The sequence below is a fragment of the Balaenoptera physalus genome (assembly GCF_965194825.1).
Source record: "Balaenoptera physalus genome assembly, chromosome: 19".
In the NCBI taxonomy this organism is placed as follows: domain Eukaryota; kingdom Metazoa; phylum Chordata; class Mammalia; order Artiodactyla; family Balaenopteridae; genus Balaenoptera; species Balaenoptera physalus.
The window spans coordinates 55,517,336-55,537,306 of NC_138900.1; the positions used below are offsets into that span (position 1 = coordinate 55,517,336).

At 43.3% G+C, this 19,971-nt stretch overlaps 1 protein-coding gene and 1 long non-coding RNA gene across 2 annotated transcripts in view; one reads left to right on the forward strand and one right to left on the reverse strand.

Moving 5' to 3' along the window:
• The first annotated feature begins 2,911 nt into the window (after nt 1–2,911).
• Nucleotides 2,912–16,770, forward strand: LOC309649334. Its single transcript, XR_014257026.1, has 2 exons — nt 2,912–11,006; nt 13,908–16,770. It is a non-coding gene; the product is annotated as an uncharacterized lncRNA (long non-coding RNA).
• Nucleotides 16,771–17,895: 1,125 nt separating this feature from the next.
• The window catches only part of WDR59 (WD repeat domain 59), a 95,337-nt gene continuing 93,261 nt past the window's right edge, over nt 17,896–19,971 (reverse strand). The window contains exon 26 of the mRNA XM_082438994.1: nt 17,896–19,485. Coding sequence (XP_082295120.1) covers nt 19,457–19,485 — 29 coding nt within the window. The 3' untranslated portion in view covers nt 17,896–19,456. The remainder of the gene's footprint in view (nt 19,486–19,971) is intronic.

Here is a 19,971-nt window from a genome sequence, read left to right on the forward strand (position 1 = left end):
GCCATAGTCCATCTTCTCTTTTCTTTCTCCAAGAGGGTGTGAGGAAAATTATTCTCTATTAACAACGTGGGTTGGCAGGTCCACAGTGATGGGGAAAACATGATATCAACATGACCTTGGCAGAGCTGGAAGATGAGAGTGTGAGAAAAGGAGCAGGGCAGGGGCAAGACGGAACCAGTCTCCTCTCGTTGACTTGCCCTATCCCTGCCTCAGGGCGACGCTGAAACGTGCTGCAGCCAGTGCCCGATCCGTGAGAGTCTTCATAATCCTCGTTCTAGGGGTTTGGTGTCCGCTCCTTTCCTGCCACTTCCATCTGACTGGAGGAAGTGTGCTGCCTGGAGAGTGTTGGGTCCAACTGGATGAGTGGTGACCCCAAGGCCCTACTTTTGGGGAGCTCAAGGCTTTCTAGAGCATCTGAGTGAGGCAGCTGGCTTTCCCACCCAACCTCTAAGGCCACCTGAAAACTTCTAACCATTGAACCTCCAAACTGCAAATAAGAAGCCAAGGCACACTTGGGACTTCCCTGGCGATCCAGTGGTTAGGACTCCGTGTTCCCAATGCAGGGGGCGCGGGTTCAGTCCCTGATCAGGGAACTAAGATCCCACAGACAGCGAGGCCAAAAAAAAAAATGTAATTAATTAAAAAAAAAAAAAAAAAAAGTCAAGGCACACTGAAAAGAGGAGTTTGAAATGCCCGGTTATATGATTATACAATTCCACTTAAGATGATAATATCACATATGAAACCTGCTTGAACAAGCCAGTTTAAACTTAACCAATAGTTAAATTGTCTCCAGACATGAAAAAGCCACAGAAGGGCTTCCCTGGTGGCGCAATGGTTGAGAATCTGCAGGCTAATGCAGGGGACATGGGTTCGAGCCCTGGTCTGGGAAGATCCCACATGCCGTGGAGCAACTAGGCCCGTGAGCCACAACTACTGAGCCTGCGCGTCTGGAGCCCATGCTCCGCAACAAGAGAGGCCGTGATAGTGAGAGGCCCGCGCACCGCGATGAAGAGTGGCCCCCGCTTGCCGCAACTAGAGAAAGCCCTCGCACAGAAACGAAGACCCAACACAGCCATAAATAAATAAATAAATAAATCCCATTAAAAAAAAAAAAAAAAGCCACAGAAGCCAGTAGTTTAGATGTAGGTCTAGAAAGAAATAAAATAAAAATAAACTTGATCAGAATACCAGCCTGTGGCGACTGGTGTACTAGCACAATGAACTTGAGTCATCCGGAGTTTTGTAGATATTATGTGATTAATTGACTAAGGCAGTCCTTGCAAAAGCCTGAGACTAAGAAGCTGGGAGCATGGGAGGAAATTTGTGGTGTGTTCGTGGAAGGCTGTGTGCTTCCACGGGCACTCATGGTGTGGACACTGGTGTATCCAAGATGTGCGTGTGAGCGGAAGCTGGGTGCGCGTGAGCAGCCCTGTGGTGCGGAGGCAAACGGCTGTGTCTGAGAAGGCCTGTGTGGGGGAAAAGGGCTGTGGGTGGGGAGGGGAGCTGTGATGTGGATGGACACACTTGAGAGAGCTTACTGTGTGGACATGAAAGGCTTTGCGTTCTTGAGGGGACTTGTGGTATGGACGTGTGTACCTGCCCAAGGGGATCAGTAGTATGGACACAGAAGGCTGTGTGTTCCTGAGGAAACCTGTGGTGTGTTTCCAGAAGGCTGTATAGACACGAGGAGATGTGTGGTGTGGATATAGATGTGTACCCAGAGAGCTGGTAGTGTGGACACAGAAGGCTTGTGTACCCAGGGGAACAGTGGTGTAGACATTGATGGTGAAAGGACCTGAGGGCCCCTGTGTTGTAGACAGAGATGGCTGTGTGTGCCAGATGTGGCTTGGGTCTGGGCACGGAAAACAGTGTGTGTTCTGAGAGGACTTAGCGTGTGGACAGGGAGGTCTGTGTGTCTCTGAGGGAAGTCTGTGGAGGGGGGGAGAGGAAGGCTGTGTATATGTGATGCAACTTGTGGGGTGGACACAGAAAACGGTGTGTCCCTGAGGGGACCTGTGGTGTGGATAGAGGACACAGAAGGCTGCGTAAACCCAAGAGCACAGAGACTCAGTAGTTTAAAAAAAAGGCTGTGTGAACTCGAAGGGACGTCTGCTGCGGACCCCTGAGTCTGTGTAGGTGTCAGAGGAACCGTGTGATGTGGACAAAGAAGGCTGTGTGTCCCCGAGAGGATGCATGCTGTGCATACGAGGGTGTGTGTGCTCAAGACAACATGCGGAGTGGAAGCAGAAAGCGTTTGTTCGGGGACTTCCCCGGCGGTCCAGTGGTTAAGACTCCGTGCTTCCACTGCAGAGGGCACGGGTTTGATCCCTGGTTGGGGAACTAAGATCCCACATGCTGTGTGATACGGCAAAAGAAAAAAAAAGAAAGCTGTTTGTTCCCAAGATGACGTGTGGTGGTGTGGAGGTAGACATGTCGACACGTGCCCCCGTGTGATGTGGGCATAAAAGGCGGTGTGTCCCCGAGGAGACTTTCTGTGTGGATAGAAGGCTGTGAGCACCTCAGGGACCTGTGTTGTGTGTCCCTGAGGAAAATCGTGGTATAGACGAAAAAAGACTGTGTGTACCTGAGGGGACTTGTGATGCGGACATAGGTGGCTCTTTGTACGCCGGGGGACACAGAAGGTGGTTGTACCCAGTTGGAATTGTGGTGTAGATACAGGAGGCTCTGAGTACCTGAGGAGACCTGTGGTGTGGTCACAGAAAACTGTTTGTAACCAGGAGACCTCCGGTTTGGGCAAAGAAGGCTGTGTGTAACCCAGGGGCCATGTGATGGAGACACAGAAGACTTGTGTACCTGAGTAGAATTGCGTGAACACAGCTAGCTGTCCGTACCTGAAGCAACTTCTGTGTTGGACAAGAAGGCTCTGTGTTCGGAAGGCGAGTTGTAGCAGGGAGGTAGAGATGCTAGTACCTGCGGTGACCCGCGGGGTCAACGTAGAAGGCTCTGGATACCTGAGACTGTGGTCTCCATGCTGTGGACACAGTAAACTGTGTTAGCCCAGGGGACTTACATGGACATGGAAGGCCACGTGTGCCCAAAGGGACATGTGGTGAGGAAGCCAAAGCCGTGAGGGGGCTTGTGGTGTCGACATAGAAGGCTGTGTATGGCCAAGAGGACTTGTGGTGTGGCTACAGGTCTAATCAAAAAAATACAGATAGGGCTTCCCTGGTGGCACAGTGGTTAAGAATCCACCTGCCAATGCAAGGGACATGAGTTCGATCCCTGGTCCAGGAAGATCCCACCTGCCACGGAGCAACAAAGGCTGTGTGCCACAACTACTGAGCCTGCGCTCTAGAGCCCGCGAGCCACAACTACTGAGCCTGCGCTCTAGAGCCTGCGAGCCACAACTACTGAGCCCACGTGCCACAACTACTGAAGCCCACGCAAGTAGAGCCCGTGCTCCGCAACAAGAGAAGCCACTGCAATGAGAAGCCCGTGCACCGCAATGAAGAGTAGCCTCCCCTCGCTGCAACTAAAGAAAGCCTGTGTGCAACAACGAAGACCCAGTGCAGCCAAAAATAAAATAAATAAAATAAATTTATTTTTAAAAAAAAGACAAAGATGCCTGCTTTTTTTTTTTAATTTTTTTTAAAAAATTAATTAATTAATTAATTAATTAATGGCTGTGTTGGGTCTTCATTTCTGTGCGAGGGCTTTCTCTAGTTGTGGCAAGCGGGGGCCACTCTTCATCGCAGTGTGCGGGCCTCTCACTATCGCGGCCTCTCTTGTTGCAGAGCACAGGCTCCAGACGCGCAGGCTCAGTAATTGTGGCTCACGGGCCCAGTTGCTCCGTGGCATGTGGGATCTTCCCAGACCAGGGCTCGAACCCGTGTCCCCTGCATTGGCAGGTGGATTCAAAGATGCCTGCTTTAAAAAAAAAATACAGATAATAACAAATGTTGGTGAGAAGGTGGAGAAGTTGGAATTGCTGGTGGGAAAGTAAAATTGTGTATTTGCTTTGGAAAACAGTCTGACAGTCCAGTCCTCCCAACGTTAAACACAGAGTCACCATATGACTCATATACTTAGGAGAAACAAAAACATAGGTCCACAGAAAAACTTCCACATAAATGTTCACAGCAGCAGCATTCATAATAAACAAAAAGCAGAAACAACCCAAATTTCCATCAACTGATGAATGGATGAACAAAATGTGGTGTATCCATAAAATGGAATATTATTCATCCATAAAAAGAAATGGGATTCCGATACATCTTACAACATGGATAAACCTTGAAAACGTCATGTTAAATGAAAGAAGCCAATCACAAAAGACTACATGACATGTGTATGAAATGTCCATAATAGGCTAATCTCTAAAGACAGAAAATAAACTGGTGGTTACCAGAAGCCAGGGGAAGAGGGGGAGGTTGAAGTCTATTCGTTTCCCAGGGCTGCCATAATTATTGCCACAAACCTGGCAGCTTAAAACAACAGAAATGTATTCTCTCCCAGTTCAGGAGGCCAGAAGTCCAAAACCAAGGTGTCGGCAGGGTTGGTTCCCTCTGGAGGCTCTGAGGGAGAATCCCTTCCGTGTCTCTCTCCTGGCTTCTGGTGGTTGCTGGTGACCCACTGATGCTCCCGGCTTGGGCTTTGTAACTCCAGCCTCTGCCTGCATCTTCACACTGCCTTCTCTCTGTGTCTCTGCATGTTCTCCTTTTTCTGTCTCTTATAAAGACACTCATCATTGGTTTTAAAAACCCTAATCCAGAATGATCTCATCTCATGATCCTTACTTTAATTACATCTGCAAAGACCCTTGTTCCAAAAAATGTCACATTTTGAGATTCCAAATGGACATATCTTTGGGGGCCACAATTCAACCCACTCGGGGGGTGCTGGCAATGGGGTACAGGGTTCCATTTTGGGGATGATAAAAATGTTCTAAAATTGATTGTGGTGATGGTTGCATGACTTTATGAATATACTGTAAGGCATTGAACAGTGTACTTTAAAAAAAATTTTATTCTATTTTTATTTATTTGTGGCTGCACTGGGCCTTCCTTGCTGCATGCGGGCTTTCTCTAGTTGTGTCGAGCAGAGGCTACTCTTTGTTGCAGTGCGCAGGCTTCTCATTGCAGTGGCTTCTCTTGTTGCGGAGCACGGGCTCTAGGCGCGCGGGCTTCAGTAGTTGTGGCTCGTGGGCTCTAGCGCGCAGGCTCAGTAGTTGTGGCGCACGGGCTTAGTTGCTCTGCGGCATGTGGGATCTTCCCGGACCAGGGATCAAACCCGTGTCCCCTGCATTGGCAGGCGGATTCTTAAATCACTGTGCCACCGGGGAAGTCCCTCAAACACTCTTTTGAACACTAAGCATTTTGCTTATACTAGGAAAATCTGAAGGTAATATCTTTTTCTTCCACATGTTATTGACTACGTACCTCATTCATTGCGGGACAAACCCTAGGGTTTTTGTTTATTTATTTTTGGTGGGCTTTTTGTTTATTGGCTGGTTGGCTAGCTGGTTGGTTGGTTTGCTAAAAGACTGCATAGTGTCTGTTGAAGCATTGGGTTTGGGGGGTTTGTTTTTTCTATTTTATTGAGATATAATTGACATACAGCTCTATGTGAGTTTAAGAGGTGTCTGATGATCTCACTTCTATGTGGAATCTAAAACAAAACAAAACAAAAATCAAAGAAAATAGATAATAGATCATATTTGTGGTTACCAGTGGTGAAGCACTGGTTTTTGAGTCTGAAGCCCTGAATCTACTGGAGGTCCTAACATTGACCCTGGTGACTTTAGCCAGCTTCTTATGCTAGTGAACACTGGTTTCTTTTTTCTTTTTTAAAAAATTCTCACACAGATGAGAGCCATTCGTCCTGACTGTCTTGCAACTGCAAGGTGAAATTTCCCCTTCACCTGATAAGGTATCTCTGTCTTAGAGATGATGACAGTCCAGGACAGGAATGGCCAGGCGAGTAATAGCAGGTGCTCCAAAGACTAGCCTGATCCTCGTGCAGCCGCAGGAGACACCATAGGCAGGACTGAGGCTCGCCATGGTTTTTCCCAAAGTGTGACTGTGACAGAACTGTTGGTGTCCCGTCCAGATGCCCTAACTGGGGCATGCACCTGTCCTCCAGCTCCAGGGTGTTGGCTGCTAACTGCTCACCCCTACACCCTCCTCCTGTCCTTGGCGGGCCACCACGGCTTTGTCTGGAGACGCCTGGAAGGTTCTGCACCATCCTTGGAGGGAAGCCTGCGGCCAATGACTAATCTATGTGGGAGTACAACAGCCCTGCTCCCTTGCCTCTGGCTGCGTGTGGAAGGACAACCTCAGTGATACAGGTCACATCCTAGAGCTCCCCTGGGATCAGGCTGAAGCTACACTTAATCCAAAGAGCAAACTGGCTGGTTAGCAAAGTCATTTCAAAGTCCCCTAGAACTCAAAGATTATCACAGTAGCAGCTGGGGATGACTTTCCAAACCCAACTGAATATTAAATCAGTAGTAAATTTGTAAACAAACAGAAAAAACCAGTATGCTTTACTTGGCACAATATTTTAGAAATCATTATTTAGATGTCCTTGAAAGGCAAACAACTTTTCCAGCAATGTTTGTCTACTGCTCACTTCATGATATAAATACTAAGCACATGAGGCCAGACACTGAGATTAAGGTTCAGATATCAGAATATTCCTTACCTTGATTCGACCCTTTGCTGGAAAGCCAGGACTCGTGTGGCTGTCAGGTTTTCATAGGGTAGAGGTGTATGGTGCTGTCTTCCATGCTTTTAAAATGCCGAAGGGAGCAAAGCCCACAACGAGACCACACCCTTGAAACTCTTGCTGATTTCTGAAGAGAGTGAGTACCAGGGCAGATGCCACTTCCTCCTTGAAGGCCTCCCTAATGCTGTGGGCACGGCTCTCCTCCCTGCGTACTCCAGTGGCACTTGACACATTCCTCTCTGCATGGCCTGGTTCAGGGTAGATATTCAATAAGTTGGTTAAGTGTAAACCTAATAAAGTATGTTTTACGGGAAATTATGTGGAAGCCACCAATGGAAACTGAAATTGCCTAGTAGCCACATTAAAAAGATAAGAAGAACCAGGTGAAATTAATTTCAATAATATATTTTATTTAACCCAATATACCCAAAATATTATCAAGACAATACGCCATCACTATAGAAAACTTTAATGAGTTGTTTTTTTTTTTTTTTTTTTGTCCATGCTGCGAGGCACGCAGGATCTTAATTCCCCCACCAGGGATGGAACCTCCGCCATCTGCAGTGGAAGTGCAGAGTCTTAACCACTGGACCGCCGGGGATTTAACACAAACAAAGGCAGTAACAGAGGTGTGTTTGAAGAAGAGTTCGCAGACCAGGAGTTTGGGAAAGAGAGCTGTGTAGTGTGAAAAGGTAAAATCGGAGACACGGGTGAGATCCTAATGGTCATGCAAAGCCTTGGAAGCCATGGCAGGGAGTTTGCAGTCTGTTCAAAGGGCAGAAGTACAGTGGACTTTGGTGACTCTGCCTCTCCCTTTGGCTCTCTCTCTGTCTCTCTCTAATAGATAAAATGAATAGCAGGCAGAATCTTGAGTGTGCCTCCTGTCTCTTGGGGACCCTGGACTGACACAAGTGTAAACAGTGTGTAAAACCAAACTAAGAAAGTCCAGCTAGGTTTAGGCCATCGGATAATTATTCAAGGAAAGAACAACTTCTCTGAATGCAGAAGAGTAATGTATAAGTAACCGTTTTGATGTACTCCTATAGAGGTGAACATTTTTCTATACAAAGTCTCAACAATTTTCCTGCATTCTAGCTTACGCAGCTCATTTACTCAGTTGCATTTCCTGTGAAGTCAATGTCTATTTGGATGCCTTCTGGAGTATCATAGCGCTGATTAATGAGACTTAATTTTATAAAGTACTTCTTGATGACTGCCTGAACCAAATCTTTTCAAGTCCTTTCCTAATGTCTTGGTGCGACTTGTGAAAGGTGAAGCCACACTAATCCTTGCTCTCCATCAAAGTTGCAGGAAACAGGAACAGGACAATTTCCTGCAAGCATGTCACCATGTGAGCTGAATAACCGGAGACCTGGAGGAGCTCAGGGTTACTGTGTTTGAAAAGCAGCTGTTGAAGAGACTCACAGTGGAATTTATGGGAAGCTTCAGAGGAGGCTGAAGACCCGCACCTCAGATTTAAGCAGAGGGATTTTCTTTTCTAACTGTATTTTTAAGAATTTTTAAAAGAATTTTTAAATTAAAAAATTTTAATTTTCTTAAAAAATTTTTGGAATAACAATTTTTTTTTTAATTTTTAAAAAATTTAATTTTCAAGAATGACAGCTGTCCCACGCCTTGTCTTTGTCAGAGCTTCCACATTACAGCAAGCACATCTGGCAAGTTAAAAGGAGAAGAATTTAAACAGAAAACTATTCCTCCCTACCTCACTTTCTTATAACATACTTATATTCTTATAATACTCATTCTTAGCCTGCTTCCCCCTTTTAGTCCACCCTTCTACAAGACATATTGACAGCTTACGAGATTTCATTCATTCACTCAACAAACAGTTACTAAAGCATTACCCTCATCCTTTGGTTATACAAAGCTGACCGTGTTAGTCATGATTCTTGGTTGCAAGCAGCAGAAGCCAACTCTACACACACAAAAAGAATATTCGGAAGAAACAGATGGGAGGGAGGAGAACTGGGTTTGGAAAGTGGACAGGACACAAGGCAGCGGTGGAGGGTCAGCAAGCAGAAAGACAGACACCATTTTTTAGCAGAAACCATTTGGTCGGGATGCTACCACCATCACCGTGAACAAGGCCTAACCGTATCATCCTCTTTGTGTCGCTAGTTCAAGATTCTCTGTCCCAGGTGGGAGAAGTGATCGGCCAAGCCAGGTCCTGTGTCCATACCCTAATGGCCTGCGACAGGGAAAGAGTACTTCTTGTCCTTTGATGCTTTCACAGGGGAGGTAAACTCTACAAAGCCAGTAGTGGGGGTGGGGAGAGCTCAAAAATAGGAATGGCTGTGGCCGCCAAAATCAACTACACACTTGAGTAAGTAAGGCACTGACTTTGTCCTTAAGAAGCTCTCAGTCTTGGGCTTCCCTGGTGGCGCAGTGGTTAAGAATCCGCCTGCCAATGCAGGGTACATGGGTTCGAGCCCTGGTCCGGGAAGATCCCACATGCCGTGGAGCAACTAAGCCCGTGCGCCACAACTACTGAGCCTGCGCTCTAGAGCCCGCAAGCCACAACTACCGAACCCGTGTGCCACAACTACTGAAGCCCGCACGCCTAGAGCCCGTGCTCCACAACAGGAGAAGCCACCGCAATGAGAAGCCCGCGCACCACAATGAAGAGCAGCCCCCGCTCGCCGCAACTAGAGAAAGCCCACGCACAGCAACAAAGACCCAACGCAGCCAAAAATAAATTAATTAATTAATAAAAAAAACAAAAAAGAAGAAGCTCTCAGTCTTGAAAGAGAGACACACAATAGATAGATGAAACCCAACACAGAATAATAAACACAATACCAGGGACATGATCAAGAAAATGTACAGTGCCAGGCTCTGAGCACAAACTCTGCAGGCAGATGGTTAAATCTTGGTTCTGCTAGGTGTAAGCTGCATGACCTTGAAAAGGTGTTTAACCTCTCGTTGCCTCCTCACTTGCAAAGAAAAGTTAATATTACTAATCTCTTCAGGACTGCTATTAAATAAAGTATGCAAAGCAATTAGCATAGTGCCTGGTACACAGTAACACTTCAATAAATGTTAGCAATGATTATTACTATAAAGGGCCATAGGAGCTCTACCAGAATTGGCAAAAAGCCCATCGTTCACTCACACAAAACTCCAACCTATGGGCTCTATCTACTCACATCTTCCCAGAAAATAGATTCGTTTTCATTTTGTCTTTGGAAGCAGATAAGTGACTCTGCCTAAAACAGGAACATAAATTACAAACATATCTTCCAATCTTTTCCCCAGTCCCTCATTTAATATACAGAAAAATGGGCTGGGTTGGGTGGAGACAGGGAATAATATTTGCATCAGATTCTCAGAGGGTTTAGCAACTTTAGAAACAAGGTTGGGGCCTCCACCCTAGAAGAAAGCTGTGCAGAAGGAGATTTTAATAATCATTGTGTTGGCAGAGGAATTGGAATTGCGAATACATACCCGAATATGGATGTCCGAGGAGGCTGGCTGAAGTTTCAAAAACATTACCACTCTTCCCTGACCCTCCATCCATCATCCTGCCATTATCTACTCTGGGATTGTGTAAGAGAAGACTGTTTCTCTTGATGGTTCCACAGACTTATCTTTGATCTCTGTCAAGTCAGAGAATTTTTTCACATCTTGGTTTCATTCTCCAAAGCAGTGCTGTCCACTAGAGCTTTCTGTAAGGACGGAAATGTTCTATATCTGTCCAATATGTGGCCACTAGTTGGTGATCACTTGAACTATGGCTAGTGTGACTGAGACACTGAATTTTTAATTTTAATTAATTTAAATGGAAATAGTCACATGTGGCTAATAGTTACCATGTGTGATGGTTAATTCCATGTGTCAACTTGACTTGGCTAAGCGATGCCCAGAGAACTGGTAAAATATTATTTCTGGGTGTGTCTTGTAAGAGTGTTTCTGGAAGAGATTAGCATTTGAAACAGCACATTACTCAATCAAAAGATTAATCAGGGTAATCAAAAGATCACCCTTACCAGTGTGACTAGCAAATAGAACAAAAAGGCAGAGAAAGGGTGAATCACAGCACTGCCTTTAGGGCTTTAGAGCAAGACTCTGCCATCATCCACAGATAACTACTCTCCTTTAGAAAAACAGCTCTTGGCTGCTGCTGGGCCTTAGTAGAGACTGAACACTTGACCGTGGGCCACCAAGTTACCACGTGACCTGAGCTGCCCATCATGAACTGGGTGTTATCTGACCCACCAAGCCATAATGTTGGGTGTGCATCATCAAATGGAAGTGGTATATACATGATCTGGCCCAAGCAGGCCCTGAAGGCACAAGTAAGTTACATGATGCAGTGGCCCAAATGCCTGTGGTCCCCACCCCTGCTACTCTGTCTTGTCTCTCCCAGGCTGTGCTTATGGCTTCATGGGCAGTTCCCTATCATCAACTGACAGAGGAAGTAATGACTCAGATCTGGATTACAGACAGTTCTGTAGATATGTAGGTACCACCCACAAGTGGACAGCTGCTGTGTAGTTTAAAAGAAGAAAGCATTTTCCTACAGAGCAAAGACTCTTTTTTAAAAACATTTATTCTTTTTGGAAGGATTTCTAGCTAGAACTAGCAGAATCTAACAGAATTGACCCATATTACTCCTTACAGGAGTGTTTTGCTTCCATGTGGAGAAGTAATAGTTCAGGATTTGTCCTTAACTGCATTCAATGATTATCATTTCATTTATTTTATGGCTTCTCATGATAGATTTATTTAAACCTTCTTGCATTTAGGTAAAGTATTGACTTTAAAAGTACTGGAAAGTTAAAAAGAGTTATAAAGACTTAGAGAAAGAATTATGAAGGCTTATTCTATCCAAGAAAGTAAACCTTGAATAACTGTCATCATTTTCCGAAGGTGGCAAGAGTCACTTTCACCGTATCAATACCAACTGCTTATCTGCACAACCAGCGATCTTGGCTACAGTTCTAGCTTTTGAAAGCTTTTCCTTGTTTCACACGTCCTCGGTCATTAATTTCTCCTTCTAAGAGCTGGTCAGGCTACAGTCAAACAGGTCATTCACCTTCTGTGGAGTTCAGGGCTGTTTTGCTCTCTTGTCCCTGCTTCAGTGACCTCACCCTGTATTTTCTGGGTCAGGGGAAAAACTTGCAACAATGCTTGTAATTTTACTTATTTTTTAAAAAATATATTTGCCTTAATGTAATAAAAATTAATTATCTTACAGTTCTGGAGGTCAGAAGTCCAAGAATGGGTCTTGGGGGGTAAAAATCAATGTTTAGGCAGAGCCGTATTTATTCTGCAGACTCTAGGAAAAAATCTGTTTCCTTGCCTTCTCCATCTTCTAGATGCTGCCCACGTTTCTCGGCTTGTGGCCCCTTCCTCCATCTGCAAAGCACATCACTTCAGCATCTGATTCCCTCTTCACATCTCTTCTCTGTTCTGACCTCCCTAAGGACTCTTATGATTACATTGGGCCCAACTGGTTAATCCAGGATAATCTCTCTATCTCAAGATCCTTGATTTAATAACATCTGCAAAGTTTCTTTTACCATGTACTGTAGACTGAATGTCCATGTCCCCCCAGAATTCATAGGCTGAAACCTAATCCCCAGTGGGATGGTACTAGGAGATGGGAGTTTGCAAGGTGATTAGGTGATAAAGGTGGAGCCCTCATGAATGGGATTAGTGCCCTTATAAAAGAGACTCCAGAGAGCTCCCTAACCCCTTCCCCTCTGTGAGGACACAGCAAGAAGACTGTTACCTGTGAATCAGGAAGTGAGTTCTCACCAGACACTGAATCTGCCAGTGAGAAATAAATGTCTGTTGTTTATTGGCTACTCAAGTCTATGGAATTTTGTTATAGTGGCCCAAACAGACTAAGATACCATGTAAGATAACAAATTCACAAGTTCCTGGGATTAGGATGTGTATATCTTTGGGGAGGGGGCCATAATTCAGCCTAACACAGTGAGATTTTATACTGTAAGCTGCCTACAATAATACTTCTACAAACGAATAGAAAACAGAATTTTAGTTCTGGTCTAGATTTTATTAGTTTGCTCTTGTTGCCCAACTTGGCATTCAAGTAGCCAGAGCTAACCAGCCATGGGGACCTCTGAGAGTTTTCAAAATCCCTCCAGCGTTGAGACGCATAACTATCAATTGATAAGGCTAAGAGACATGGGGTGTTTATGACCTCTCCACTCTATGAGCTAGCCAAGACATGGCTGCTTTAATCCTTTGGGATATTTCCAACTATACTCTCAACATCACACAATGCTCCTAATGACAAAGTCTTAAAAAAAGAACAGAGTCCATGAGGAAAAGGAAGCTATTACAATCAGCAAGATAAACAAAAGCACTGGAGTTCCTTGGTGGCTCAGTGGTTAAGAATCCACCTGCCAATGCAGGGGACATGGGTACAAGCCCTGGTCCGGGAAGATCCCACATGCCGTGGAGGAACTAAGCCCGTGCACCACAACTACTGAGCCTGAGCTCTAGAGCCTGTGAGCCACAACTACTGAGCCCGCATGCCACAACTACTGAAGCCCGTTCGCCTAGAGCTCATGCTCTGCAACAAGAGAAGCCCGCACACCGCAAGGAAAAGTAGCCCCTGCTTGCCGCAACTAGAGAAAGCCCGTGCTCAGCAACGAAGACCCAACGTAGCCAAAAATAAATAAATAAATAAAAATTTTAAAGCCCTTTTTTATAGTCACCCCATGAAAATAATAAATGCCCCAAGCTAGAATGTCATAATGTAGATTCTATCTTCCATTCTGCTTTTAAAGAAGTATATCGAATTTTTTAAGCTAATATAGAATTAGGCAAGTACATAAAAATTTTTTTTTCACTTAGGAGTTTCCAGAGTAGATTGTTATTTCGAATGTAATAGAAACTGCAAATGACTCTGTAAAACAAGGACAAATCAACAACAGAAATGGGCTAGGTGAGCTGAGAGACAGTAGTAATCTCCATCTTTAGATTGGAAATTTGTTGCTTAATAGTAAAAGGAATAATACAGTTTACTTTAAACAATATCTTTACCTGAAAGCCTCAAAGCCCACTCCAACAAGTCAGTGGATGTCAGCATTTTATATAACTGAGTGAATAATGACTAAAAAGAGATTTTTGTGTTCAAGATATGCAGATGTCACAATCAATTTGTTGCACCATGGTATCTTTGTAAACGAGCTCATTTGTTTTCAATGATCTCTTACCCTTAGATATGAAGAAATGGAAGAATAAAAGGTCAGATGGGAGGTAGATAGGACATCTGCCTGAGGCAATTAAGACGAACACCCAACAACAGCATCCAGGTCACACAGTGCCTACCTCTGACCTAGTAATGATGGGAAAGTAGTCCTGAATTATAGTCCTGCCTTCTTAGCTGAAAACTTGTCATGAGGAACACCTGCTTAATTTCTCAGTGGCTATTTCTTTACCTGAAAAATATCAATAAGAATAAGAAACTTGACAGGGACAGTTCCACATTTCACCTGGAGGTCTAAGGTTGATTTGTCAACAAACAACTGTGCAATGGGGGGCTGATGGGTAGATACAGAAGCAAAACAGAGAGAGTGCAGAATCCAGTGAGCTCTGAACAGGCAGCAGGAAGATTGCCTACAACTCATGCTGGGAGGACCAGAAGAGGTGCCGAATTTCATCTGCCTACATCAGAAAGTAAAGATTGGTAAGGATGAAGTTTGAAAGACAACCAGAATGTATGATGCTCTGAATTGAGAAATTTATAATTAACTCCAGTTCAAAGATGTGGACTCGAGAGCCAGATACGGAAAGGCCTGGGCTTGTCTATATGGGGTTTGGTGGATCCAAGTTCCCACGTTCTGCCTGCCCTTTCTGGCGTGTTGCCTTGAACACTCTCAGGTGCGGTAGGACGCTAGCGATGCTTACTCAGCTCCCCTTAAGTGGATGAGTTTGCAATCCTAAAAAGGCATAAATAACAAACATATAGATGGTGAGGAAATAAAGTTTTGATATATACTGTGTAAAACCAGGTGTGAAAAGTTGTATAATCATTGTGCCTCTTTTTATAGGCTTTATTCAGTTTTCAGTGGTTTGAAACATTTCAGATAATCTGATATACTAGAGAATTTAACATCTAATTTTAATTGTAATCCTTAGGAAGATTTAACTAATTCAGTGTGCTGTCAACATTTCAATGCTGAAGAATTCTGATTTTCTAAATGTATATGTTTGATTTTTAACATATAGAAATGTTTTAGAAATTTAACCTTACTGAATGTATATTTTGATTTGCTGGATTGGTAAGAGTTATCTAAATCCTTAGCAAGATTTCACTGTTAGATTTGTAAGGCTCTCTCTTAGGTGCTTGCAAAATTCAGACTTAAGGAAAGAGCTTAACTTTCCTATCGATACATAAATTGTACAGAAGAGTAAGTTCTTTATAGAAGAATACTAGCTAATGAACGCAGAAGGAATGATAGACCTGGAATAGCATCATTCTGCAAGCCCTAATAAAGTAATGATTCTGGGCAATGATCATCACCTGCCAAAGTCATCAGGTAAGAAGCTGAAGGGTTGTATTAACAATGGATCCATCCAGCTGACAAAATGTGAACCCTTGCATCATTTTTCACATCACAAAAAGAGAAACAACCAGACCATATGTGTCTCCTGATAGAAGTACACGACACTAAATTGAATGTATTCTTGCCCAAAACCCAAGCCTGAATGTGATAACTCTCTAGATTACGGTTGTCAAATTTAGCAAATAAAAATACAAGATGACCAAATATTGCACTACTGAGCACTCTTACACTAAAAAATATTCAGTTTAGTTAAAATTCAAATTTAATTGGGTGTCCTGTATTTTATCTGGAAACCCTACTCTAAATCTAACTACCAGTTCACAGGAGATAGAATGAATACAATCAACAAAATCTAGAATGTAGAAAACTCTCCAGGACACATGTCCTTCTACAAATAATTTGCAAAGAAACAATAGTTTATTTGCTAACTGGAAGAAAAAAACAGTTTATTCTTTGACAGAAAAATTGCAAGGATGAAAAAGGGAGGAAACCTACAGATCCTTTGGATTAAAAGAGACTTGATAGACATGGCAATAAATTTAAAGTGTGGACTTTGGATCCTGATTGTAATAAACATTTGTGACACAATTTAGGAAATATGAAAACTAACTGAATATTTAGGAATCAGTGTTAAAAGTTTAAAGTAGCATGGTTGGATTTCACAAGAGAATTTTTATCTTTTAAAGATACATATTGAAGTGTTATTGATGAAATGATATGATGTCTGAGACTGGCTACAAAACAATCCCGTGGCAAGTTGGGAGGGGTAGGGTGTCAGGAATAGAGATAAAAATGGGATAGGCAGGTATTGACAATTGTGAAAGCCGGTGAGACGTATGTGAGAGTTCATTATACTATTTTACCTTTGCAAATATCCGAAAATTTTTTAAAGTTTTTTTTAAAAATTAATTTATTTATTAATTAATTTATTTTTGGCTGCACTGTGTCTTCATTGCTGTGCATGGGTTTTCTCTAGTTGTGGTGCACGGGCTTCTCACTGAGGTGGCTTCTCTTTGTTGTGGAGCACAGGCTCCAGGCACGCGGGCTTCAGTAGTTGTGGCTCGTGGGCTCTAGAGCTCAGGCTCAGTAGTTGTGGCACGTGGGCTTAGTCGCTCTGCGGCATGTGGGATCTTCCTGGACCAGGGCTTGAACCCGTGTCCCCTGCATTGGCAGGCGGACTCCCAACCACTGCGCCATCAGGGAAGTCCCTAAAAACTTTTTTTAAAGGGAGGTGTTTAAGAAAAACTGAGGGGTAAACATGTAACTTAAATAGAACATTAATTATGACCCAAAACAAATTTGCATGCCTTCATAATAATTGAAAGGAATGATAAATTTAAGTTATGTTTTAGTAAAAATAAATATGCTATTTTTTTCCCCCTTGGGGGCTCCCAGGAATGGAACTGAAATGTACACAGAAAGGACCAGTTTAAAGATGGGGAACTACATAAAGAGGAACGAAATTGGGTCATTTGTAGAGATGTGGATGGACCTAGAGACTGTCATACAGAGTGAAGTAAGTCAGAAAGAGAAAAACAAATATCGTATATTAACGCATGTATGCGGAATCTAGAAAAATGGTACAGATGAACTGGCTTGCAAGGCAGAAATAGAGACACAGATGTAGAGAACAAACGTATGGACACCAAGGGGGAAAAATGGGGTTGGGGGTGGTGGGATGAATTGGGAGATTGGGATTGACATATATACACTAATATGTATAAAATAGATAACTAATAAGAAGCTGCTATTTAAAAAAATAAAATAAAATTCAAAAAAATATATGAACTGGAAAAAAAATAAAGATGGGGAATTAAGTGGAAGAAGCATTATGGAAACAGAAAAATGTATGTCCCACATTCTTTCATTTCACAATGGCTAGAAAATACGACTGAAGTCAGAAGCCTCCACATAAAATCAGAACTTAGTGAGAAACCTTGAAAATAATAAGAGCATTATTGGTGCAGCATCGTACCTGCTTAAAGACCATTAAAAAAAAAGACCAATTTAGCAAATATTTACAAACCATTTCCCACAATATTTAAGTTATGACACCGTAACTTATGTATGATACCATAATGACAGACACAAGTTATTACACATTTGTCCAAACCCACAGAATGTACAGCACCAAGAGTGAACCCTAAGGTAAACCATGGCCTTTGGGTGATGATGATGTGTCAGTGTAGGTTCATCATTTGTAATAAATGTATCACTCTGCGGGGGGGGGGATGTTGGTAACATAGGAGACTACATATGTGTGGGGAAGGGGGTAGATGGGAACTTTCTGTACTTCCCACTCAACTTTGCTGTGAACCTAAAACTAAAATAACAGTCTCTTCTTTAAAAACGTTAGGTTCCCTTTGATCATCACTGCCAATCTTGGTCTCCCTGCTGCTCCAAGGTAACCATAGCTATTGGTTTAACGTGTATTCTTCCAGAATGCTCTCCATGCATTTATAGGTATATACATGTACCATAGAAAATGCATAGCTTCATAGTGTGTTTTTGTTTGTTTGTCTTGAGTTCCTTTCTTGCTGTCATCTGACTGATAAAAGACCCTTGATTAAAGGTTAAGGGATCATTAAGATACTGATGGATAACACTTTGACCTGTGGCCCTTCTATACACCATTTGTTAAAAAAAAAAAAAAAGACTCGAGAATAAGAAAAGCTACCAAGTTGCTAAGGATTTGGTTGAGGAGATAAAACTTGGTTTGTTACTTTGAAAGTGGTATTAGTCTGACAAAATTTATTGTAATTGTGGGTGCGCCAGAGGAAAGCTGTTCCTTACGGCCAAAGGTTGGTCTGAATCCCTGAGAGAGGTCTTGCTGTTCTCCTGGTGAACAATGTCATATCAACATTGGACAGGGCCACTCTGAGACCATGTGAAACAAGACGAGAACAAGACCACCTGGGAATCGTGTCTAAACACAAATTAAAGCTGAACACTATCCAAGCCCTAAAATACCAGCCATCCCCCTCTCCCAGCCAATATGAGTGATGGTTGCTTCTTTACCAACTACAGCTGTAGCCTCACTCTGGTCTCCCCTCTCTCTCATTACGTTTTATTAATGTATCTAATCATAGAATTATCCTTGCTTCCGACAGGAACATAACATCCAACCCAGAGCAAACCTCCACTTCCATGAACTCACATCAAAATCACCTAACACAAGTGCAAACCCTGTAAGAAGGTCCTTAGAGCAGCCTCTCACCAAGATGCCCCAGGTTCCAGGGCGAGTGGTCTCCCTCTCTGCAACAGGCAAAATCTCACCTTGTTCACCTACAAGTGTGATTCTGATGATCTTCAGCTGGATGGTGTTGACAGAGGTTTGCTTTAAAACTTTAAACCAGTTATAAGGACTTCCCTGGTGATCCAGTGGGTACGACTCTGTGCTCCTAATGCAGGGGGTCCAAGCTCGATCCCTGGTCAGGGAACCAGATCCACATGCATACCACAACTAAGAAGTCCACATGCCATAACTAAAGATCCCATGTGCTACAACTAAGACCTGGCACAGCCTAAATAAATAAATATTTTTAAAAATATTATTAAAAAATAAAATAAAACCAGTTATAAGATAAATAAGTACCAGGAATGTAATATACAATGATAAATATAATTAACACTGCTGTATGTTATATATGAAAGTTAAGAAAGTAAATCCTAAGAGTTCTCATCACAAGAAAAAATATTTTTTCCATCTTTGATTTTTGTATCCAAATGAGATGATCTTCACTAAACTTACTGTGATAATAACTTCATGATGTATGTAAGTCAAATCCTTATGCTGAACACCTTAAACATATACAGTGCTATATGTCAATCCTATCTCAATAAAACTAGAAAAAAAACCTTTAAAAACAATGGATCCTGCCCCCAAATTCGTACTCACAGGTCAACCCTCCTTAATGATTGCTTCCCACAGTGAGTGGATTTAGTGGTCGCCTTTCCAACCTCTATTTCCCATTGCTCTCGGTAACCACCGCTAATCTCGTTTTTTCAGGTAACTGCCCCCACTCGGCTTACCTGTTCAACTCCTTGGCTTCCGGGGGCCCCAGGGAAGCAGGTCCTCTCTGTGAGGCCAGTGTAGACCTCCCTCCTCTCACGGGGTCCAGGGAGCCTCCAGGGCCACCCGCAGGGTGCTCCGAGTTTGCTGCCAAGCACTTTCCCCACAGCTGGGGGCGCTCAAGTCCTCACTACACCGGGAGGCGCAGAGGCAGAAGGACTGGAAATGGAAATTTGATTAGTCCACAATTTTAAATGTGCATACGTGCATTTTTTGGTTTGTTTTACACAATTAGAATACTAACATAAATATAAGTTCTTTATCATGTCTTTTTCACTTGATATATTACCATTATTGGCTCCACATTGCTCCAAACTTTTTTTTAATTTTTAAAAAAAATTTATTTATTTATTTTTTGGCTGTGTTGGATCTTTATTGCTGCACGCAGGCTTTCTCTAGTTGTGGCGAGCGGGGGCTACTCTTTGTTTCGGTGTGCGGGCTTCTCATTGCGGTGGCTTCTCTTGTTGCGGAGCACGGACTCTAGGAGCGCAGGCTTCAGTAGTTGTGCCTCGCCGGCTCAATAGTTGTGGCCCACAGGCTTAGTTGCTCCGCAGCATGTGGGATCTTCCCGGACCAGGGATCAAACCCACGTCCCCTGCGTTGGGAGGCGGATTCTTAACCACTGCGCCACCAGGGAAGCCCCAC